The 25,381-nt window shown below is 41.4% G+C and overlaps 1 protein-coding gene across 2 annotated transcripts; it reads left to right on the forward strand.

The window, feature by feature from the left end:
• Nucleotides 1-694: 694 nt before the first annotated feature.
• On the forward strand, nucleotides 695-22,650 carry TMEM38B (transmembrane protein 38B). 2 transcript variants are annotated; one of them, XM_054810268.1, is made up of 6 exons: nucleotides 695-1,210; nucleotides 7,395-7,551; nucleotides 10,639-10,823; nucleotides 11,894-11,981; nucleotides 14,026-14,143; nucleotides 15,778-22,650. In XM_054810268.1, exons 1-6 carry the CDS (start codon nucleotides 1,105-1,107, stop codon nucleotides 15,982-15,984), a joined length of 861 nt encoding a protein of 286 aa, XP_054666243.1. In that variant the 5' UTR covers nucleotides 695-1,104; the 3' UTR covers nucleotides 15,985-22,650. The 2 variants fall into 2 exon arrangements, with proteins under 2 accessions (XP_054666243.1, XP_054666244.1); XM_054810269.1 differs by lacking the exon at nucleotides 695-1,210 and adding an exon at nucleotides 1,494-2,231.
• Nucleotides 22,651-25,381: the final 2,731 nt, after the last annotated feature.

Consider the following 25,381-nt stretch of genomic DNA (forward strand, 5'->3'; position numbering starts at 1 on the left):
ATAAGGAGACCAACAACCCCTCATATGGGTCCATCAAGAACAGTGTTATATCAATGTAATTTCCTTCTATTGCAAGTTAGCCAGTCTGGTGGAATAAAGAAGACAAAACAGTTAACAACAGCCTTCACTATCAAAATAGATGTGAAGATGTACTAAAAGGATTTCTGCTGAGGTCTGACTAGGATCTGATATACATTAATACCCTCAGTTATTATTAGGCAGGTGATGAACAGATGACATCAACCTGGGAAAGACCACATTGGAGCATCCATGTTGGTAATCCTAAATACTCCGATGAGCTGAAGAAATAGTCTACAGGAGGAAAAAAAAAAAAAGAAAGAAAAAAGAAAAAAGGGATAAAGGTAAGGTATCACAGCTGGTAAGTGTAGTGACCTGTGCATAAGAACAGCCAGCTGCAGCCATGTATGACAGGGAATAAGCACAAGTGTAGAAAATGCTCTGGGGACCACAACCAATCTCAAGCTGATCATGAACCAAGCCTATCAGGATTTTGTATAAAAAGCAAACAAAAGACACATAGAGATGTGTTCAGATCGGCAAAATACGGCTATAAAGGAGAAAGGAATCAGCCGTCTGCTGTGTTCAAGGCTGCCAGGACACCCGTTGAGGGGGAACACCTCGCAGCAGCCGGCGCCGATCCCCCCTCCCGCGGGCCTGCAAGAACATTCTGCTCCTACCCATCGGGAACGGCACGGCTGCGGCCCAAGGCGGTTCGGACAAAGAGCTCAGGGCTTTCACAAGGCGCCCCGGCCCTTGCCGGGGTCACCCAACTGCCCCCGAGTAGATGCGACAGCAGGAACACCTCTCAGGGCCTGGAGGGTGAGGGGGGCTGGCTGGGCCAGGCTCAGCCGGACTAACGGACAGGCAGCGCACAAGGAGAAGCACACCAAACCCTGCAAGCTACGGCCGCCAGGAAAAGCAGCTGCACGTCCCCGGTGGCCTCCCTTACCGGCCCGCGGCTGCCTGAAGATCCGACCGCCCCGCCCCGCCGCTGACGGAGGCCGGCAGGGGCCAAGCTTCCGCTGGGGCGCCCGCCGCGCCAGGCAGTCGCTCCCCGGTCCTCCGTCCCGCCGCCGCCCGGCCATGGAGCTGTGGCAGGTGCCGCTGCTCTTCTCGCGGTTGCCTATGTTCCCTTTCTTCGACCTGGCGCACTATGTGGCATCCGTCATGGCGCTGAAGGAGCAGCGGGGTGAGCGGGACGGTTAGAGGGGAGGGAGGGACGGAGCCCCTCCCCCCCACCCCTTTTCCCCTCTCGTTACCCCCGTGTTTCCCCGTCCCTCCCTCGTGTCTCCCGCCGTGTTCCCCCCACCGTGCCCTCCGTCCTCTGCCGGGCCGGGCCAGAGGCGGGGTCCGGGGAGCTCACTGCCGTCGGCCGCCCCAGCCGGGCAAGGGTGGCTGCCGCGCAACATGGCGGGGGGCGCCTGAGGGGAGCCGGGGTGCCGGGAGCGGGGCTCGGCCGAGGGGTGCCGGGCGGTGCTCGGGGTGACCCGCGTTTGCCTGCGTTTTGCTGCTGGGTCTCTACCGGAGCTGCAGGTGTCTCGCCCGGGCCGGGGTGTTAGAGCACCTCCGGCGTCTTTTCCTTCGAGGCCCGTCCAGCCTCTAAAATGCTAGAGCGTTGGGGTTTTTTCCCCACTTCTTTTGGATTTTATTTGTTTTTAATGACGACAAGTTCCTGTGCGTACCTCCACAAAATCTCAGGTGGTTTGTGTTTCGTTTGGTGTAGCAAGAGGTTTGTTCAGCGCTCTTTGCAGCTTCTGAAGCAAGAGCCCTGTGAGCAAAAGTTTCAGGTTTTACACTGAAGTGTTGCACAGACCTCCAGCCCGGTGCTGCTGGGGTCTGCTGGCAGTGGCGTGCCTCTCCCCACTTTGCCGCTGCTGGGCCCTGTGCTTGCATCAAAATATAGATGTTCTCTGTTAGTCCCTAAGCGTGCAAGTAAGACTATCTGCAGTGTTCATTTGTCTGTCAATAAACAATGTCTAATAGACTGCAGAAACCACATAGGAAGCGCCCAGCCAAACTTTTCTTGCTTTCTCAGAACTAGAGACACTAGTGAAATCAGCCAGGGGTTTTGCTGAAAAAATTCTTGCAGTTTAAGATTTTAAAAGTCTCAAGAATAAGAGGACTGAACCCTCTGAAGTTAGGTTTCTGCATGCAGGGAAGGAACGCCAATCACAGTCCAATGACTTGCTGTCCAGTATCACATCTGAGAGGTGAGAGGAGAGCTGCTCAATTCATGGGTTTATATCCTTCACCCTGGATATGCAGGAAGCTGTTAGGGCAATTCCATCTTCTAGGAAACATAGCTTGGGAATCTAATGGGCAGGCTGTGTGCTAGTGACCTTTCACATACCCATAGATTGTAAAATTAAATAAAGAAAGCTTTTCACTCCCAGTACCAAGATTATGGATTTTGTTTGAGTCCATGTAATGACACTTCAATCTCTACATGCTCTTTTCTAGAAAATGTTTTGCACTATGGTCGTTAATCCCAAGCCTAGTTTTCAGTTGTCACAAATGTAGAGACTAGCCTTGTTTTAATGTTTAGAATAACTACTTGGGTGTGGCTTTGGACAGTTACAGTAACTGTGCATCCCAGCTGATAACTGAGTAGGAAACTAACCTAGCTTTCAGGATTATACTGCAGCTTTGAGACCCTCTGCTTACTTACATTTTTAAGGCTCTGTGCCTTCAGTGAGACCTTGTTCTTTGGTCCCTTCTTGAATGTGTCAAGGTGAATTTTTACTTCTTGCTGAGTAAGTGCACTTAGCAGACTGTTTGAAGACTGATATAAAATGCTTACGTATGCTAGCATCTTCACACAATTTTGTTACTACTACTAAAATTGTTTCTGGGTGCTGACTTGTGGCATTGTGTAATATAAGGGACTTTCTGTCTAAAGGTATTTGACGTTATCAGGCACTAGCTTTAAACTTTCCTCTGGAATGGACACAAAGACCAGGGTGAAGAGGAGTCTCTCTTTGCTACCATCAGCATAGCTTTAATGAGAAAGCACTTCTGGACAGTAGAAGTGCTGTCAGAAGTCTGGTCAGATCCGTGCTGATAATTTTTTTTCCTTCTCAGTTTAGTAGCTGGAAAGTTCAGAACTCTTGACTGTCCTCTAATACTTTGAATTAATAACTGTAATTCAGGTGACTGCATGCTGGTCTGTTGCTCACTTGCAAGCAGTTTAAACTGAGTGTTAAATCATAACTGAAATAGCAGTCATTAAAAATACTCAGGATGGATATAATTGATTAATATTCTCTAGGCATTACTATATCTTTTTGGAAACTTAAAACAGTAGGTATATTTCACAGAGGGATAAGTGGGTAACCTTAAGTGGCTGGTGGTACAAGAAGTGTATAAGAAGTCAAGTCAGACCCGTGTTTGTTTTATCCCAGATCACTCTCATTAAAATATCACACACCTCCCACTGCTTAAAATTAGATTCAGTGTGGATATTGGTATCATGGATGGGTGCACACTCACTGGGACTTTTCTAGTCCTTCTAGCTAGATTTTCTTGCTCACTTGTGAGTGTTGGTGAACTACAGCAGTGACAACCAACATGTTGCTTTCCACGTGTTTTAAACTAAGAGTTCTTGGTTAGCATGTTTGGGATTGCTTAGGAGTTCCTCATTTGTAACTCCAGTCAGAGTAGAAACTGCAATTTTCTTTTTTGGGAGTGGAGGGACAGCAAAAGGTATTGAGGCTGTGTCATATTTGGCAGGAACGTGTTGGGTTTGTTCTTACAAATTTTCTACGACATATTTCTGGTGATTTGAAGAGAACTAATTTTTTGTCATAGTTTTGCTAAATTAAATCTGAATCTATAAATCCTTTAGCTTAATTGATGCTATTACATATAGTTGAATAGGGGTGCTAGAAAAACTCCTACAAGTCCTTCTGGATTGCTCTTTAGATGTGTATGTAGTATGTATTTCTGATGGCCTATTTGGAACGTGTTGGAAAGATTAAAGCAGATCTTACCCTACTGACAGAAATAGTTTGCTGGCAAAGTGTTTTTTATGACTATTGTCCAGAAACAATGTTTAAAACTGTATTCAAAAATACTCGTGTTTTGAAACCTTCTCTTTACTTTCTAAAGTATACCATTTGCAGGACTAGTGGCCTTTTGGCAGATCATATTTTGCATGGTTGTATGATGCCTCATTGGTTTTACAGGATGCATCAGAGGACAAATATAAATGACCACTTGTTTAAAAACATGTGACTCACTTAAAATTGAGTTTGTTTTCTGAAAGGTTACATCCCAGTCATAATTTAGGTAGCAGTGCTAAGATGAACTTTAAATTAGTATCAGCATTTTTTACCTCATTATCTTCCATGTTGGGTATATTCCTTGTTAGAAAGCAGATATGAATTGATAAATACTGGTGTTTCAGCCAAGAAAATTCTAGTGTTGACCAACAGAAAAATCTTGAAGTCCAGTTGAGTTTCCAGTCTCTTGTCCTTTTACACATAATAGCTTAAATAAGAAATTTACATGCTTTGTTGTAGAGCTTGCTTATGGAGGGCAGTCTGGTAATAATAATAGTAATTCCTATATGCGTCCTCAAAACTGGAAACCACTTGCTGCTAGTTGTGGGGGAATGGAGAGTGGAGTGGAGAAACAGTTATTACTGAAAGGCAGGGGAATGGATTTGAAAACAGAACAGATAGCTAAATAATTTTAAAACAATTTCAACATTTCATTGAATTTTATTTTTTTAATCTGGCATTTAGTATAGGAATTGAAAAATCATGAAAATGTTTTCTCTAAGTGTGTAGGAGAGAAGGCAAGTTGAACTGGAAATTTTGTCAAATGTGCAATAGAAATCAATTTAAATCTTTTCAAACCTGATACATGAGAATCTTCCATTTTTTCCTTAAAACTAGTTGTTACTAGCTGTGTTTCATTAATTGCAGTCAATGTCTGTGTGCATGAAAAATAAAATACAGTATGTTAAATTCGAAGACACAGCACCTGGAATGGTTTCCTTTTGTTATGTTAGTAATCTGACTGAACACCTGGTGAAGTGAAGAAGCAGCTGAGTTTCAGTTAGCTAGCTCTCAGTCATGCTGCATTTTGTGGGGAGGGAGGAAGTAGATTGATATTCTGATGAAGGCCGCCAGCAAGATGTTGAGATGATTACTCCTCTGCTAATGCAAGGTGAGAAGCTTCATGCTAGTGAGAGGTTGGTGCATAGCCACCCAACAATGGATGTCTGAAGTGTAAGATTTATTTTTTTTAAAACCTGGTCTGGAGGCTGACAGTTCTTGGATGTGGAACCTCCTGTCATGATGTGGTTACTGGTCTTGCTCCAAGCTTACTGTGCAGATTGCATCCTGTATTACATCTGTCCAGGAGTTAAAAGCTTGTGTGTAACACAACAGCTGATCTACTAGCAGTACTCCCTGGTTCCAGCACATGGTCCCTTGTGATTTACACTGGCTGCCTCTGTTAGCTTGTTGTTCTGTAAAGTTTAGGATGTTTCTTCTCAATATGGTCACTTTGTGCTATAATGCCACAGCAGCATATAGTGGAGTTGCTCAACAGAGAGAGTACTGCCGAACATGGGGTAGGATATTCTCTTTCTTATGGTGCAAGAAAAGGAATTAAATCCTTTAGTGCTAAAGTAGGTATGCAGTAGTACTTGTAATGCAGCTGTGTCATCACACAAGGCAATAATTACATGTGAGAAGGAAGCTACTGTAGTTCTTTTGGACCAGTGTGTGTCTACTTAATATAATTTTTGCAGATTTTTTTCTGAATGCAATGGCTGTCAGCATTTTTAGTTTGGTGGTTTTTTTGTGTTTTTTTTTTTTGACTCGAGGAAACCTCAATGTAGTAAGCACAAACCACTAATATTCTGCAAGTGTCGTACCCTTTTCAAATATGTTGGTGAAAACAGGTCCACATTCAGTTATATGAGATCTGGATAATGGCCCACCTTATATTGTTACTTTTGCTGTTAAGTAACATTGGCAGACTTTAGAATTTTCTCCTGTTAATTTTTTGCACACAAACGTAATTTATAGCTGCTTTGGAGAAGTGGTAATATGCAGTAACAAAGCTGAGCATAACCAATATGGAGCACCAGGTGCTGCAGTATGGAAAATAAATTACACAACAGTTAAAAAAAATGAAATATTATTTTATATTCAGATATTCTCTAATACTTAGGAGTGCTCATTTTTATAAATTGGCTGTTACATAGGACTTTAGATAGTGCTTCACTAGGTGATAGCTGTGCCAGCACTAAAACTGGAACAATCTTGTTAATTCTTTTGTATGAAGTGAATTGTTTTGAGAATGCTGTATTCTTTGATACATTTGAGCTTCTCATCTTGAGTAAGAAGCTTCTTTTCCCACAGAAATGCCTGAAAAAACAAAAGCTTTTCCTCTGAATTGGGAACATAGGTCAAATTTCATTTTTGGGGCAGACACTAGGTTTCATCTCTGCTTTTGTGAACTTCAGCCTTTGGACTGTGGAAAATGAAACTAGTTCAGGCAAACAGAGCTCTGCACCTGTGTAAAGGGGAAGCTTTGGCAACATAGGATTTTTGAAGTGGAAAGAAATAGTCAAAACAACTACTTGAAGATATTTCTGGCTTTGATAAAGTGTTGTTTTCTCCTGAAACTGGTTAGGGCTTCCCATTACCTTCAACATAATCTTTTTATATTGAATATTCTTTTGGTGTAGTTCAATTGCAATTTAAAAGGAATAATTAATTTTAAAGATAACAAACCAAACTGTGAACCTTTTAATAACAAATTTTGGCTTCAGGTAACCTTTTTTTCGCTGTTCAGGATTGCAGGTGAAAATATTTATATTTGTTTTGGATACTACTTTTATTTTGGTCAGCAAACACATTGAGCAAGGCATTATGAGGAAAAAGGAAATCAGTGACCTTGAATTCATGAACATTCAAAAGCACAAATGGAATTTGTAGAATAACCCCCAAAAAGTTACTAACACCAATCCTGTTTAGGTCAGCAAAGCCACTTGTGTATTTTTTAATACAAATTTGAAAGCAACTGTATACCTGTGCCAGGTTGTTATTATTATTATGGACCTGTCAGCCATGCTCTGAAAGCTTTTTCTTCTTGGTAGCCAAGTAATTATAGTAAAGCAACCCACAAAAGATCTTCAGAGAACACAATGTCAGTCTTTCACTTTTATTTAGATAGCATATACTTGTCAGTGTGTTTCCGAAGACTTTTCCTGTGAAAGCCTACAGATTTCTGCAGGATTTTTCATTACCTAAAATAACAAAGTTGGACGGAAATTTGAAAAATACTGACTTTTAAAACATGATGTGATTCTCAAATGTTTATTTCTGTTTATGCATCTTTTCCCTTTGTTTCAGGAGCTGTGGAAGTGTCACTCCGAAGTCCAGTTGCCTGCTGGTTTAGTGCTATGCTTTATTGCTTTGGTGGTTCAGTTTTGTCTTCGTTGATGCTTGCAGAACCTCCAGTAGCATTTCTTGCAAAGGGCACAAATATTCTCCTGGCATCTACAGTCTGGTAAGCAGCCACAACTGAGTTAGATGAGTAGTGTTGGTTCTGAGGAAGTTATACCTTGTAAACTGGTATTATATCATCAAGCTTCCATGTATATCAGAAGCTTAACTTAAAAATGTTATGGATTTGGATGCTGTCTCTTCATCTAGAAAGTCACTGCAGCAAAATAGCAGTTATGATCTGTTCTGTAGGAGTAAAATGCATAAGAGAGTAACTGTTACGGGCTGCTGTATAACAGAATGCTCAGTCATTGGACTAGACTTGCCTTAGATTTTTATAGTATTCCTGGTCAAACAGCTGAAAACATTGTCTTGGAATAAAGTGGACTTCAGCTACTGCTTTTCTGGATCTAGGTAAGTCATAAACACAGTCTAGTTTTTTTTTAGCAGTAGCACCTGAAGACCAGGACCTGGCTAATGTAAAATTTTTTAACTTTTCTCAAATTAGGGATCAAAGACACAAGTCTTATTTCCTCTCCTCTTGCTTCTGCTTCCCGACGTATTTTTTTTCTATATTTTGCCCACTCCCAAATGTGAATGGGCGTTGTAGTGGAAGACAGTAGAGAGCTGAATGGGAAGTCAGGTATGTGAATGAGGCAGCAATTTGGCCTGTTTTGGAATTCAAAGAAAGCACAGGAGTTATTTTCATATAAATATGACCTTCCAGTGGAGTTATTTTGTTCCAGAAAGTGATCTTTGAAGAAACCTTCAAACTTAACAAAATTCGTGAGGAGCAGAGGGTTTTTGACTTTAAAATTCCTATCTTAGAAGAGTGTTATCTGCTTGAAATCCTTTAGTATCTGTTCCTTGTAGCCCCTTAGGTTTTATAATTGCAAATTCTTACAACGAAAGTGTGTTTATCTGTCTGTGTATATCTATATATTAGTCTTCTGGTCTTCCTTTTGCAGTGGAAGATGACAGATTTTGTTTAGGCAAATTGGTGAAATGAATAATGTGCAATAAATAGTGCAGTATTAACAAAGCTCATAGAATCTACTTATGGTTCATAGTAGTCTGATGCAGGCAACATGACTGCCTGTTTTAACAAATGACATGAGTTAGGAGTACACGTAAACAATATGATTTCTGTTGAACTTAACATGGTCAAATGTGATTTGCTGTGCACAAATAAAATTAGTATTTAAAGAGGAGCTATGAATGTTATGAAACCTTTTAAGCTTCTAGCTTTACAAAGTTCTCTCTTCATGAGTATAATTACTTTAATTCTCAGTCCCGAATCATGTGAAACAAAATTCCCCAAGCCATACTTAAAAACTGGAAAACAAAAGGGGTTGTGCTATGCTTGAGAAATGCTCTTAAATAGTCTGTAGGACAGTGACATCTACTGTTAGCAAGTGTTGCTAGCAGAAATTACAGGAAAATATGCTGTGGTTGGACTGCAAGCCTAGGTTCAATCCAGTTATCTGTGCCTCAGGGTCCTAAGCCCACATTCTGCAACTGTAAATTCTAGTTAGTGCTCTCTGTTGACTAGATGGCTTAAATGGCTATTTGCATTAGCTATTAAAGTACATGCTTTCTATACGCCTTTGACTACGTATCGACTGAAGCTTAGTTGAATACAAAGGCAATTGACTTTACAGTAGGAGAAAAAGGAGGAATATAAGTGGTTCAAAAGTAAAGCTAAGACCTAACAGAGCAGTAGTTAGCTATTAATGTAAATTCCAATAACGTTCTTGTATGTGAGAAATAGGCTATTGCATACTGCACTCTGGGAGGTCTTTAAGTGAAGAAGCTTTAGAAGTTTGCAGTGGCAAGGTACTATATCCATTACAGAAAAAGAAAATACATAACTAGGACAGGACTTCAACTAAACTTTGCCTTTCTAGGGAGGAAGCTTCCTGGCATTAGGCTGTAAAGGATAAGCTGCTTCCCGCACCCCTTCCTCCTCCCACCCTCAAAAAAACCCAAACCCACCGAAAACCCAAGTGCTGTCCTGATTTCAAATCGCTACCTGTGAAGCATGACTCTTTCTAGTTGTGATGTCTGCTAGTAGTTTTAATGAGGTAAACTACATACAAGAGGTGCATCTCTGCATTGCAGCCTGAGTAAACAGGAGAAGGATACAGCCTTAGGAATTCTTTGTAAACAGGATTGAGCTCAGAAGCCTAAACCAACAAGCAAGTATCTTTTTTTTTTTAAAATGAAAAAGTACCCTTCCCATCTTTTAAAGGTTTTCTCTGCTTTTACTTGTTACTCTTTTATTCCTGTGCTGAAATAATCGATACTTAATCTTGATTATTTTTTGAGACCTTGAATGTCTTTGTAAGTGCTGAATTTTGTTTACGATTGAAGGAATACAATAAAACATCACATAATCTAATCTTTCAAAATTTGCTGTCAGCTTAAGATTTCATTGTTAGCCATCTTTATTCTGTTTTAAAAATAAGTTGATAAATGATACTATTAAATTTTGAGTACTGTGCTTTCAACGCTTTGAAAAAAGAAATGTGCTTGTAATTGACAAGCTGGAAAAGATAGAATTGGTGGTTATTAAGATGTGAAATGTGTTTGAAAATAGCTGTGCATTTCGTCAGGCATGACACTAACTAGTGGAGGCATTCTTGCTGAAGTTATATAATTCAATGTACCTATTAGTATGAAAGCATGGTGTCAGCATGTAATTTATCACCCTCTTGTAATCTTATTAAAAAACCAAAACAACAAAAAAACCCCAACCAAACAAAAGATAACCCACAAAAAACCAAACCACACAAAGTCAGTCAGACACCAATTTAATAATTTGAATTATAAAAGCATGATGTGTAAGCTATAGAACAGTTGGTGGAATTTAAAGCTGTTTCTCATGTTCTTTAATGGATTATTCTCTGGGACAATGAGGCAGTAAGAAAAATTTAAAATAATGTTTGGTGATTTTGTTTCCAAGAGCTCAAACATGCTCAAAAGCATTTAAAGTTTGTTCCAATATGTCTACCACACAAGATAACGAGTTATGAGTAGTATATCATGTGTTGCTAGTCATATTCCACAAATATCTTTAAAAGTTATTAGAAACTGAATTCCTTAGCAAAAGCTTTTCAATGTTGCTAATGGGTTTTCTCATGATTTTCAGGTATCTTGTGTTTTACTGCCCGCAAGACATATTCTACCAGTGCTTTGCCTTTCTGCCGCTTCGGCTGCTGGTTGCAGGAATGAAAGAAGTAACTAGGACTTGGAAGATAACAGCTGGGGTTGCACATGCAGACAGTCACTTCAAAGATGCCTGGCTTGTCATGGTAGCTGTGGGCTGGGCCAGAGGTAACATGCATAACATCTTATTCTGATTGATTTTGATGTTTTGGAGTGATATTTAAATGGCTAGCCCTTCAGAGTAACTGTAGCACCATTCCTTGCTGTGCTGGATATGATCCTAATACAGTCTGTTACCTCCTCAAGGGAAAAGCCTGTGTGGCAGTTTTTCTGCCTGGATTAAGGGTGACATTGAATAACATTGAGGGAAGTTCATCTTATCCCTTCAGAAGGTCTTGTGAGGACTTGTAGGATGGGCAGTTGATGGCAATAAAGAAATAGATCTACCGTGTAGCCTCAGTGCTATTAGTAAACTTTCCAACAGCATATTTCCTCAGAGCTGCTTTCCTTGCATGTGGCTAAAAAAGAGAACTCATTTTCTTAGCTTTTTGGGTTGTAACCATTAGCTGATTTTAAACACAGCAATGAACCTTCTTGCCTGCCTGCTGTTTGGAGTATGACTCTGGAAGCTACCTTTCCAGCAGCTGTATTTGTAGTCACAACATTAGAACCACTTCAGGAAGTAGTAGTGCAGCTCTTGTTTCTGTTTACCTGATTCTTTTCAGCTTTGGGAAACAGCACATGTTAATGGGATGATCTAACATATTCTTTTCCTAGGTTGTAATACAGATCAGTCTCATTGGCCAGAGTGTCTAACACCTCCTTATATCTTGTATTGTTTTAATGTAAAAATACATATCCGCTATGTTGCAAAGGGTCCTCATAGTTTATAGAGACACTCTCTGTACTTACGTGATGACATGATGGATGGAATGATACAAGCCTCTCTGGAGATTTACTTTGGCAGTTCAGACATTTGTTTGTAGTGATGAGTGCATCAGTTCAGATGCTATTATATAAAGGTGAACCTGAGGTTCTTGCTAAGTAGCTAAACCTCAGAGGTTTGACATTGGTCACTCAAGTCATGCACATCTAAAAGATTGGATTAGTCTCTTTAAGTCTGAGCTTTGGGTGCCACATTTGGCACCTGGTGTAACAAGTTTTGCTGGAAGCAATAATATGTTGTGCAGTAGTGGTAGCAGTCAGTGGAGGGTAATCGTAAGTCTCTGCAATTTCAGGAGCTGGTGGTGGCCTAATTTCCAACTTTGAGCAGCTGGTGAGAGGAGTGTGGAAACCTGAAACCAATGAACTGCTGAAGATGTCCTAGTAAGTTTTTAAAAAAGACTGCAACATGTTAACCGTTGTTTTGCTAACTGCTTGTGTTGACACTCCCTTTTAGTGGTTCACACTAAAAGAAAAGCAGGACATGTTTGTACTCATTGTTTTGGTGTGTATCTTGTGAAAGATTAGTTGATGATCATCAGTAATTTTAGCAGATGTTTTAATCATTTTAGGTTCACAGCACAAGAATGCCAAATGGGAAGACAAGTCAACAAAAATTATTTGGCAGAAAGCAATATTGAGTGATGAGTAGGAAGTTGCTGGAAAGCAGTATTGACTCAATTTGCCTTACAGGGACATGGTCTTCTATCCAAAATGAAAGGACAGTGGTAGCAGAAGTATACATGTGAGGTCTCTTTTTTGGTGCATGCTCTGAGCATCGCTAAGATGGCTTCCTTTGAGCATTGTCACTTTTACTTTCTCTGCCAGTACTGTTTTGCTCCATAGATATCAATTACTGGAGAAGGTGCAAATTGGTTATTCAGTATAGCAAAAAGGTACTGCAAGATAGGAAATGTTACTTCTCTTGCAGAAGCAAAGAATGGGAATATTACATGGCTCCTGGTTTGGTCTGTACAGTAAAATCAGAATCGAGACACAAGAACGCCACAAGCTACTGTTGTAAGTCCAGATAAGCTCACTGTAGTAACTTCCTAAAATTTGATTTTTCCCATGTTATTCTCAAGTCTTTAGAAATAATATTATAATATTCTTTTCTGCAGTCACTCTTAGCAACAGAATAACAAAAGAGAAATTTGTAGCTTTTCCTTTGGCAATTTTTCAACTCTTTATGGCTTATGTTAGTTGTTGGCTTTTTCTGAAATTCCAGATATTTAGAATTTCTCTCCCTCTGTCGGTGCCTAAGTAGCAGTCTTCAAAGCAAACTTCCAGAAGGAAGAGGTCCCTGTCCATAATAGCACTGTAAACCCAAATAACACTGTACTTACAGGTGCAACACTATAGCAGTGCTTACTGACTGTGGCAGCGCTTGCATATATTCTCCTTCTCCGTGGTGGATGTGGCTCAAAATAACTCAAAAAGGATTTTAAAAATTCTGTTTAATATATAAAGCTTGAGAATATTAAATAGAAGTAAGTTACAAAGTTAAACGGATAGAACATTCTGCAAATTGATGAGATGTCTGTATGTACAGACCTGTTTTTTGGACTTCCTGAGCAGGAAGTTGATGCAGTAAATCTCTGAGTTACTGAAAAGACAGTGAAGAATGTGTCTACACTAGATGCTCTGTGATAACAGGAATGCCACCTGTACATGTCACACGTAGATGCAGATTAAGAAATGCACAGAATTTTTCAGCCAGTATATTAGTACTGTCTCTTCAGATGACTTTAGATAACTGACTGAAGTTCTCTTGTTTTCTGACTGCATACCTGCCAAGGGATTTACCACCACAATGAAGATAGCTAGAAGATATCAGTCTTTGCATGCCTCAAGTCAACACTGCTGTGTTCGCAAAACCTGGTAACATAGGCCTGGCTCAAGTCAACTATACGCTGACTACAACCCTAGAACTGCTGGAGTGTCACAGTGGACTGAGAGTTGGACTATGTTGTTCTTCAACACCTCAAATACCTCCTTGAAGTAACACCTGGAGTATAGGAGAAGAACCTGTTTTTGAGTCTAGTCCAAGTAGTGCAAGCTTTGTGATTTAACTGTTCAGTAAGATATACTGGGAGAGGAAGAAGGGGAGCAAGCTGACATATAGAGTCTGAATAGAGGCATTAATTTGAGGAGAATTTGTCAAATATGAGTTTGCTGGGTCAGTAAAGTAGTGCTGAACTTGATGCTTGTCCATATTATGGACAGAAGGTGTAGTAATAGTATGTAAAGTGAAAGTTTTAGTTGTAGTTAGGTTTTGGACCTTGTCACTGTTACCACAAGTATTCATTAGTTCTATTCCGAAATAATTCTTTTGCACACTAATAAAATTTATTGCTTTCCAGGCCATGGCAGAGAAAAGAAATTCACTGTAGAGCAGAGAAACTAACATTGTTTGTTTGAATTCTAGCCCTGTGAAGGTAACTTTGATAGGAGCAGTTCTTTTCACTCTGCAACACAGCCAGTACTTGCCAATAGCAAGACACAACCTCATGTTTTTATACACCGTCTTTCTTGTTGTCTCCAAGGTAAGAATGTGAAAGTGTTGCAAATAACTGAATAACAGAAACTATTTTATTTCATTATTTCAGAGCAAAAAGTATGCCTTCAACCATTCCACCACAAGTTAGAATGCATGCTTCTGGATAGGAAGGCCAGCTCCCACTGAAGTCTTAAACCTGTGTTGAGTCTTCTATATGTGAGCAGAACAGAAGACCTATTCTGTTAATGATACTGTTCAAGGGGGCAGGGGGGAGGAGGGGGGGGAAGGAAGTGAAAAAAATCAGGAATTTTGACACCCAACAGTTGATATGCCAGGCTTCTATGACCATAATCTCAAACAAAGCCTATGCTTGTAGAAAGAAACTCTCCTCTGACTTTTGTTAGCTGCTTAATGCCTTCCTTGTACCTGGGCAGTCATCTGTGGGTTTGCAAAACAAGCCAACTAGGTTCTCATCTAGCTTAAAGTGTTTGCAACATAAGCGTTTAGGTAGGAAGATAAAGTGTATCAAACCCACTTTGAAGTAGCTGTAACTACTTTTGTAATAGAATAGATACTACTTCTGTATTGAATCCTTTAATCCCTTCAGTCTTGTTCATTTCCAGGATGACACCTGTCTTCAGGATTATTCGCTAATAAGAAAGTGTAGTCTCTGTGTCAGCAGAAGTCTGGTGATTTTAAGAGCTTCAGAGCTGCTGTTGAACAAACTAGAGACTGTCTTAAAGTGGTGGTTGCCAGTCTGCTTTCTCTGAAGTAGTTAACAAGTTTAATTCTAGTGAAGTTGCTTTAGGTAGCCAAGACTTCAAGCTGATGCTCACAATTCTCCACCTAAACCAATAAATGCATTGTTGAACTGGGGATGTTGGGAATGGAGAAGGAACAGAATGTTGTTCTAGAAGTGAGAAATTACAGCTGTCTTCAGAAGCTGGCTGTCAGGCCACACTGAAGTGACTAAATTCTTAAACTGGTGGTCATACTGACAATCAGGAACTTGAGCATCCACTTAACTAATAAAAAAACAGTTTTGGATCTGGCATAGTCATGTAGTAGTGTCTTGTTTTAGAAACTTGTAATGTCTCTGAAAACTGTAGAAACTGTTGCAGTATAAACTTGTCCAGTACCTGGATCTGCAAACCACTTTTTTTTCTATTCTGATTCCAAGTTATGTATTCTAAATTCTAAAGAATTTCCACCTAAATCTCTCATCTTTATGGAATGAGTATGGCTGTCTGGAATTCTAACTACAGTCTGGCTGTGCATACATATTTAGTTGCTTACACATTGTATTCTTTCAATTTAAATGGAAGTAGCCACTGTGTTGACAGTTTTTCAGTTTGAACAAGGTACAGATCTTACACACAAAAGTTGCTCTTCACAGTTGTACAACATTAAGTGTGGTTTACTCTTAAGATTATTTTAGTAAAATTACATAGAAAGTTTTTTGTGCGCATTATGTATAGCTGCATAAAAAGCGTTGGTCAGAAAGAAAAGCATTCTTTGATCAATCCAAGCTAAAATGAACTTATTTCTGTTCTTGGTGCCATGGCCTCATGCTCGTGTGGAAAGTTAGAAATGCCATATATCCATCCAGCTTTGAACTTGTTTTCAATTGCTGTGAAGTCATTAAAACTTTTATTATAATTTGATCCTTGTTCTTCATAGGTAACGATGATGTTGACAAGATCTTCAGCTTCTCCATTTGCTCCCTTTGAGGCTGCATTAGGCCATATGTTCTTTGGCTTGCAAAAGACACCATCCAAAGTGAAGGGTGAAGGTGCTGCCGCTTCGAATGGCTCTTCAGTCTGTGACCAGTCTTCTTCTGAACAACACTGTGATGTTAAGAAAAGACAGGCAAAGAAAACAGAATAAGTGGCTTAAAGTCTTTGATGGTCATAACCTTTGAAGATGTTTGTATTTCAGATTAGGCTGACAGAGAAGTTTCTTTAAAGAGAAATGCGTGTGAGAACAGGCCTGTATACTACCGTGGTGGTGTTTGCCTTCAGAATGTGTTTTGTAAGCTACTGTTCAGATGTCTAAATGCACATGTTGGATTTGTAAGTTAAAATCTACAAATTTTTATAGTGTTTATAAGTTTACTAAATTTTGTATTTATCATAATTTTAAATGCATACATGCTAAAATAATAGTTTCAAAATGTGCCAATCAGCTTTGTTGTTTTTTCTGATATATTACTTGTTTCACCTCTTCCCACCCTCCCAATTCTTATATTTCGTTTGGATAGCATGGATTTGCACTTCTAAATGTTCACATTAGCATGTCCCAAATAAGAAAGTCATCATGTGAGTAAGGCTTAATCACATTACACTGCAATACCATGAAAATCTACCAAACTAATGCCTTTAACTAGAAAAATAACTGAATTACTGTTGTAATTCACATTGCACTGATCTAGATTTTCATCATTTACTTAAGTAAATATTTTCCATATTTTTCTGTTTTTTAAAATAAGAGTGAGTAATCTGGCACTTTAAAAAATCTTTACAGTTAGCAAGTAGAAGTGTTTCAATATTTTTGTTGTTGGCTTACTTTGAAACTTTATTTGCAAGCATTTGATATATAGCTGTTTTTCATGTTACATAGGTGATTTACATGTGGTTTGTAGTTATTTTTCAGTTTGACTGGGACTAGACATCTCTGCCTGCACTTTTATGCAAGCATACACATTTTTTTCTTTTCAAAGTCAAACATACTTTTAAAAAATAATACTGGACAGTACATTTAGCTTGTTTCTCATGAGTTCAGCCCTATTATGCCTGCTGTTAACAAATACCAGCATTAGTTTGTAGCAATTACCTCTGGTACTACTGGAGAAGAAGCCTGGTGTCACCAGCAGAATTTTGGGGTTTTTGGTCATGGGTCGGTTTACACGATGCCAGGCCTGCTGGCAACAGATGGGGTACACCTGTCTCGAAGAACGGAAGGATCTTTGCACAGGAGTTAGCAGGGCTCATCGAAAGAGCCTTAAACTAGATTTGAAGGGGGAAAGAAATAAACCCAGGCTTTCTAGAGATAAGCTTGGGGGCAGCATGCCAGTGCTTGAAGGATGGTGTGCTACTGAGGTCCTTTGGTCTGCCGTCTCAGTGGAGGTAGGGGATGGAGACTCGCTCAACTGGAGTGCTGCAATGGATGGCTATAAACTCTTCAGAAGGGATAGGTAAGGAAGGTGGTGGGGTAGCCCTGTATCTTAGGGAGTGTTTTGACTGTCTAGACCTTGATGATGATGATGATGATGATAGAGTTGAGTGTTTATGGGTTGGAATCAGAGGGAAGGCCAATAAGGCATATATGATGGTGGAAGTCTTATAGATCGCCCAACCAGGATGGGAGGCAGATGAAATATTCTATAAGCAGTTGGGAGAAGTCTTACAATTGCTAGCCCTTGTTCTCATGGGGGACTTCAACTTACCAGATGTCTGCTGGAAATACAATACAGTGGAGAGGAAAGAGTCCAGGAGGTTCCTGGAGTGTGTGGAAGATAACTTCCTGACACAACTGGTGAGTGAGCCAACTAGGGAACGTGCCCCACTGGACCTGTTGTTTCTGAACAGAGAAAGACTTGTGGGTGATGTGACAGCCGGAGGCTGTCTTGGGCATAGCAATCACAATATGACAGAGTTTTTGATTCTTGGAGAAGTAAGGAGGAGGGTCAGCAGAACTGCCACCTTGGACTTCCAGAGGACAGACTTTGGCCTGTTTAGGAGACTGGTTGGCAGAGTCCTTTGTGAGGCAGTCCTGAAGGGCAAAAGAGTTCAGGAAGGCTGGACATTCTTCAAGAAGGAACTCTTAAAGGCACAGGAGCGAGCTATCCTCATGTGCTGAAACATGAGCTGGTGGGGAGGACAACTGGCCTGGCTGAACAGAGAGCTTTGGCTGGAACTCAGGAAGAAAAGGAGAGTTTCTGACCTTTGGAAGAAGGGGCAAGCAACTCAGAGGGACTACAAGGATGTTGTGAAGTTATGCAGGGAGAAAATTAGAAGGGCCAAAGCCCAGCTAGAACTTAATCTGGCTACTGCCATAAAAGACAATTAAAAATGTTTTTATAAAGACATTCACAACAAAACGAGAGCTAAGGAGAATCTCCATCCTTTATTGAATGCAGGGGGAAACATAGTGACAAAGGATGAGGAAAAGGCTGAGGTACTTAAGGCCTTCTTTGCCTTAGTCTTTAATAGTAACACCAGTTGTTCTTTGGGTACCCAGCCCCCTGAGCTGGAAGACAGGGAAGGGGAGCAGAATGAAGCCCCCATAATCCAAGGGGAAACAGTGACCTGCTACAGTATTTAGACACACACAAGTCTATGGGGCTGGATGAAATCCACCCAAGGGTACTGAGGCAGCTGGTGGAGGTGCTCACCAAGCCACTTTCCATCATTTATCAGCAGTCCTGGCTAAGCGGGGAGATCCCAGTTGACTGGAGGGTAGCCGATGTGATGCCCATCTACAAGAATGGCCAGAAGGAGAATCTGGGGAACTACAGCCCTGTCAGCCTGACCTTGGTGCCAGGGAAGGTTATGGAGTGGTTCATCTTGAGTGCCATCATGTGGCGTGTACAGGACAACCGGGTGATCAGGCCCAGTCAGCATGGGTTCATGAAAGGCAGGTCCTGCTTGACTAACCTGATCTCCTTCTATGATGGTGACCCGCTTAGTGGATGAGGGAAAGGGTGTGGATGTTGTCTACCTAGACTTTAGTAAAGTCTTTGCCACCATTTCCCACAGCATTCTCCTAGAGAAACTAGCTGCTCATGGCTTGGATGGGCATGCGCTTTACTGGGTAAAAAACTGTCTGGATGGCTGGGCCCAAAGAGCTGTGGTGAATGGAGTTAAAACCAGTTGGCAGCCCGTCACGAGTGGCGTTCCCCAAGGCTCAGTACTGGGGCCAGTTCTGTTTAATACCTTTATCAATGATGGGGATCGAGTGCACCCTCAGCCAGTTTGCAGATGACACCAAGTTGTGCAGGAGTGTTGATCTGCCTGAGGGTAGGAAGACTCTTTAGAGGGATCTGGACAGGCTGGATTGATGGGCTGAGGCCAATTGTATGAGGTTCAACAAGGCTCAGTGCCGGGTCCTGCACTTGGGTCACAAAAACCCCATGCAACGCTACAGGCTTGGGGAAGAGTGGCTGGAAAGCTGACTGGTGAAAAGGACCTGGGTGTGTTGGTCAACAGCTGGTTGAATATGAGCCAACAGTGTGCCCAGGTGGACAACAGCACCCTGGCTTGTATCAGAAATAGTGTGGCCAGCAGGACTAGGGAAGTGATTGTCCCCTTGTACTCGGCACTGGTGAGGTCGCACCTCGAGGACTGTATTCAGTGTTGGGTCCCTCACTAGAAGACAGACATTGAGGCGCTGGGGTGTGTCCAAAGAAGGGCAACAAAGCTGGTGAAGGGCTGAGAGGACAAGTCCTATGAGGGAACGGGGGTTGTTTAGCCTGGAGAAAAGGAGGCTGAGGGGAGACCTTCTTGCTCTCTACAACTACCTAAAAGGAGGTTGTAGCCAGCTGGGTATTGATCTCTTTTCCCAATTAACAAGTGATAGGACAAGAGGAAATGGCCTCAGGTTGTGCCAGGGGAGGTTTAGATTGGATAATGGGAAAAATGTCTTCATTGAAAGGTTTGTCAAGCATTGGAACAGGCTGCCCAGGGAAGTGGTTGAGTCACCATCCCTGGAGGAATTTAAAAGATGTGTAGGTGTGGTGCTTAGGGACATGGTTTACTGGTGGGCTTAGCAGTGCTAGGTTAATGGCTGGATTCAATGATCTTGAAGGTCCTTTCCAACCTAAATGATACTATGATTCTATGATTTTATAATATCAGAAGCACTGCAACTATTTATTAGTGTTTGCTGAAATCTGCTCCTTCCTGCTCGTTGCATCTTTCTTGCACGTGATGCAAAGCAGTTCTAAGTGACATACACTTCAGAACTGTAAACTTTGACATTTTAGAGATGTTCTATAGAATCTTTTCAGAGGAATCGTTCATTGATGTGCCAATTTTTAGAATAAATTAAACTATTTCTACAGAATTTGATTATTTGTCTTCAGAGACTACTGCTTTGAAGAGTATTCTTCAGCAAGAGGAGGTAGGTTAATCTTTGTGCAGGGATGCCAAGGAGAATGTGGAGGGAGATCTGATTTGAAAAGATAAAGTTCTAGTTCTGGGTGCGTATCTAAATTTAGGAAAACTGTCACCAGTGCTATGCTTAGAAAAAAAGAAAAAGAAAAAAAGTACCTAAGAAATTTCTTGTGCCTGTTTTGTCACATTTCCATGGTAGTGACCAAAACCACTGAACTCCTCAGTTTGGAATCCAACTTTATAGTAAATGTGCTGTACCTCGAAAGCTAAAATGCTTATTTTCCTCAACAGAGAAGAATTTTAAATAAATAAATAAACTCTTTGGACAAAATAGCAATCATATTCCTCACATTTTACAGTGAAACTCTGTACAGTTATAAATACTTGGAGTATTCACTTGCAGGGTGTCTCAGTTTTTTGTAACTTGGTATCATGGATGTATGGACAAACGTCAAGCTGCCAGCTAACTAGTTAATGATCAACTAGTTATTCAGCAACACCAGCAAAAATTATATGTCCACATACAAGTTTTAAAATTTCTGGATGTTTTTTTGAAAAGCTGTAATTGTGTATAGTAGATCACAAGAACCATACAGAATTGGATTGTGGTATGGGACTACATTGCACAGCTGTGAAATATTGGCTGATAACTGGCTGTGCTTAGCCTAAATAAATGTGAAAATATGCTTAGACTAATTCTTTAACAAGATTACAATTTGAAGGAAAATATATGGTTTTGTATTTATTTTGGACTTAAAGATGACAATATTAAAAAAAGGTCGTTTTTCTTGACTGAACACCTTAAGAGAAATACACATCACACTAAAAATGTATATTGTTGTGAGACAGAACATCAGTTACGATGAAAGCTATCCTGTTCTAACCACTATGAAAGCAAACCTTTGTGTTTAAAGATCTCACAGGCTTCTGAAGGATGGGTGCTCAAAAGAACTCCAATACTGAAAAATACATGCAAGTGTTCCAAGAACTAATTTTTTTATAATACAAAAAAGGTAACCAGTTGCACTGGGCTCACCCTGAATTATGTAGGAGACTTTAACACAGTCTGTCCAGGATGCCTTAAATAAACAGTTACTTCCTAGCTTTCATGATGATAGTTCTGTATCTCTGCTAAACTTCTCTGTGTGAGATTGGTAAGAATTCCTTATAACTGTTCTGTTTTGGTAAAGCATATCAGATTCAGCAGAACTGCGTATCTGAACTAGTTGGATGTACCTAATTTTGTCATTAGCCTGGTAAAATTAGAAGTAGTTCTCTTGTGCTAATATAAACTAAGGCTTGAAGGAGGTGTTTTATCAGGTCAATTCTCGGGCTAGAAGAGCCTATTCCTGATTAATCCAATTGACGTTCTGGGTCTTCATTTCTGTTAAGCATGCCCAATTTCTGTAAAAAGAAATTCCTTAAAAGATGATTCATGAACAGAACCAAAGTTGCTTTAGATGATAAATACTGTACTTGCTCCACTTCATTTTACTGGTGTATTGGGTTTGTGTGGCAAGGTTTTGTTAGTGGGGGGGAAGGGGAGGGAGCTACAGGGGTGGCTTCTGCAAGAAGCTGCTAGAAGCTTCCCCTGTGTCTGATAGAGCCAATGCCACCCGGCTCTAAGATGGACCTGCCACTGGCCAAGGCCGAGCCCATCAGTGTCTCTGTGATGACATATTTAAGAATGGAAAAAACAACTTAGGGAGAGCTTTTGCAGCCAGAGAGAGGCGTGAGAAGATGTAAGAAACTCTGCAGACACCAAGGTCGGTGCAGAAGGAGGGGGATGAGGTGCTCCAGGCACCGGAGCAGAGATCCCCCTGCAGCCCGTGGTGAAGACCATGGTGAGGCAGGCTGTCCCCCTGCAGCCCATGGAGGAAGGATGAGGGCGTGTAGAGATTCCACCTATAGCCCGTGGAGGACCCCACGCCAGAGCAGGTGGAGACACCTGAAGGAGGCTGTGACCCTGTGGGAAGCCCACGCTGGAGCAAGCTCCTGGCAGGACCTCTGGACCGTGGAGAGAGGAGCCCATGCTGGAGCGGGTTTGCTGGCAGGACTTGTGACCCCGTGGGGGACCCGTGCTGGAGCAGTTTGCTCCTGAAAGTCTGCACCCTGTGGGAGAGACCCACGCTGGAGCAGTTCATGAAGGACTGTAGCCTGTGGGAAGGACTCACGGAGGAGTTTGTGGAGGACTGTCTCCCGTGAGAGGGACCCCATGCTGGAGCAGCGGAAGAGTGTGGGGAGTCCTCCCCCTGAGGATGAAGGAGCGGCAGAAACAACGTGTGATGAACTGACCGTAACCCCCATTCCCCGTCCCCCTGTGCTGCTGTGGGGGGAGTAGGTTGAAACCGGGAGTGAAGTTAAGCCCGGGAAGATGGGGGTGGGGGGGGAGGTGTTTTAAGATTTGATTTTATTTCTCATTACTCTGTTTTGCTTGGTAATAAATTAGACGATTTTTTCTTTAAGTTCAGTCTGTTTTGCCCATGATGATAGTTGGTGAATGATCTCTCCCTGTTCTTATCTCGACCCACAAGTGTTTCGTTATACCTTTTCTCCCCTGTCTAGTGAAGGAGGGGGAGTGATAGAGCGGCTCTGGTGGGCACCTGGCCTCCAGCCAGGGTCAACCCATCACAACTGGAAAGAAGTGAAGATAGGAGGTTATCATACAGACAGTGCCTTCATTTCCAGCTTGATTCTTCAGTGTATTGTTAGGCAAAACATAGTTGTTCAAGAATTCCAAAGATCTGTTTTCTGTAGGAATTTGAATTTGTTCAACATAAGGGCCATGCTGAAATCTAACATCTTCCAACAATCTAGACAGTGAATGTAAGCTTTACACAGAATGAATACTCTTAATTTAGAAGGTGAGTCCTCATTTCTAAGGTCTAAATGAAGTCTTACAAAGAGTAACAACAGAGAAGTAGCATTTGACACTAAGATGAGAATCAAAAGTGCATTGTAAATAGTAATTTGCATTTCTTCTGATAAAACTGCCCTGTTAAGCAGTCAAATGCCTTTTGTGAAATGTGTGAAAATGTCCAGCAAGGAACAGATAGCAATATGAGCACTGACGGAGAAATACATTAATATTCTCAGGCACGAACAGCCTGTTGCACACTGAACTGCAAGTGGGTTTTATCTACAGTCAAGAAGTAGAATATGATGACAAAATAAAACCTGCAGCAACCAAGTTTGATAAACCAGTGCATGCATATATCCAACAATTTCTGTGAAGGAGGAATGTAATGGGTTGCTAATAGACAAGGAACAGAATAGGTTGTCCGGATCAGTTATGAGTGGTGTCCCTCAGGGGCCCGCATTGCATATTGGGGCCAGTGGTGTTTAATATCTTCATCAATGCATGGACAGTGGAATTGATTGCACCCTCAGCAAATTTGCAGACAACACCAGCTGAGTGGTGTGGTTGACATGCCAGAGGGACCTGGACAAGCTTGAGAAGCTGACCCATGCAAACCTCATAAGGTTCAACAAGGCCAAGTGCAAGGTCCTGTGCCTGGATCAGGGCAATCCCAAGCACAAATAGAGGCTGAGTGGAGAATCGATTGAAAGCAGCCCTGAGGAGAAGGACTTGGGGGTGTTGGTTGATGAGAAGCTCAACATGAGCCGGCAGTGTGCGCTTGCAGCCCAGAAAGCCAACCATGTCCTGGGCTGCATCAAAAGAAGTGTGACCAGCAGGTCAAGGGAGGTGATCCTGCCCCTCTACTCTGCTCTCATGAGACCCCCCACCTGGAGTGCTGCGTCCAGCTCTGGGGCCTCAACATAAGAATGACATGGAGCTGTTGGAGCAAGTCCAGAGGAGGGCCATGAAGCTGATCAGAGGGCTGGAGCACCTCTCCTGTGAAGAGAGGCTGAGAGAGGGAGACCTTATTGCAGCCTTCCAGTACCTAAAGGGGGCCTACAAGAAATCTGGTGAGGGAGTGTTTATAAGGGCATGTAGTGATAGGGTGAGGCGTAATGGCTTTAAGCTGAAGGAGGGTAGATTTAGATTAGATGTTAGGAAGAAATTCTTCACTGTGAGGGTGGTGAGGCACTGGAACAGGTTGCCCAGAGAGGTTGTGGCTGCCCCCTCCCTGGAAGTGTTCAAGGCCAGGTTGGATGAGGCTTTGGGCAATGTGGTCTAGTGGAGGGTGTCCCTGCCTATGGCAGGGGCTTGGAACGAGATGATCTTTAAGGTCCCTTCCAACCCAAAACATTCTATCATTCTATGATTCTATGCTGTCAAGGTGGTTCAGACAGCCTTACTGACCCTGGAAGCTGATAGTGCCAGTGGCACATTGTTCTTATGAAAGGACCTTAAAAACAAGAAACATGCATCTACTTTATTGTTTTTGGCTGAAAGTTTATCAAGCTTTCTGATATACTTTTCCATGATAAATTATAAATTATTCCTTGTGGTAGTCACTTCAACCAGAGTCACCTTTAATTTGGTCAGATTTTTTCCTTCCCTTAAAAGAAGACATCAAAACAGTTCAATATCAAGGCTGGATTAGATAGTTTCGTGGATTTATTTTTTTTGGTTGGGCTTTCTTGGGCCAAATTTGGAATAAAACCACTGACATTTTTTTGATCCAAAGCTTTTTGGCACACATTCTGTTTTCTGAAAATTACATCCATTTATGGTCCTAGGATGTTTATGCAATTATATGGAAGTATTTTTGAGTGTCTGTCAGTTGATTTTGAGTATACCTTTAAGGCATTTAACAAGAAGATTATGCTGAGAAAGTTGAAGACATGAATTTATATGGTTCTTCTATTGTCATAGTAGAATGTGAGAAAAATCCAAGGTGAAGAAATGAGTTTTGTATTGAAGAGAATACAGTTTCATGGCAACTTTTGTCTCACAGCAGTGACTTCTGTAGTTCAAACATTGTTTGTATGAAAACAACTCTACTTACCAGTCACCCATCATGCACCAAAGCTTGGTTCTGACTCTCCCAAAGTGAGCTGTTGTCTTGCAAAGGAGGTGATTTTTCTTTGGTGTTTGCTTTCTAGCTCACGAAAGCTTAAAACAGCAGGAGAGAGGCTTAGCGCTCTACTTGATATTTTCAAGTTGAGTCAAGGGAAAGAATAGAGCATGGGAGAGAGACCCATCTTTCTGAGCAGGTGCTGTTGTATTAGTTGGGGCATGTTCTTTGGCTCCAATCCAATTA

Source organism: Grus americana, chromosome Z (assembly GCF_028858705.1).
Source record: "Grus americana isolate bGruAme1 chromosome Z, bGruAme1.mat, whole genome shotgun sequence".
Taxonomy (NCBI): Eukaryota; Metazoa; Chordata; class Aves; order Gruiformes; family Gruidae; genus Grus; species Grus americana.

Bases quoted from the DNA above. Each gene is read 5' to 3' on its own strand.
- TMEM38B (XM_054810268.1), top strand. From the start codon at position 1,105: ATGGAGCTGTGGCAGGTGCCGCTGCTCTTCTCGCGGTTGCCTATGTTC. The intron at 10,824-11,893 runs GTAACATGCATA...CTGCAATTTCAG, and splicing joins AGCTGTGGGCTGGGCCAGAG to GAGCTGGTGGTGGCCTAATT. The intron at 11,982-14,025 runs GTAAGTTTTTAA...TTTGAATTCTAG, and splicing joins GAACTGCTGAAGATGTCCTA to CCCTGTGAAGGTAACTTTGA.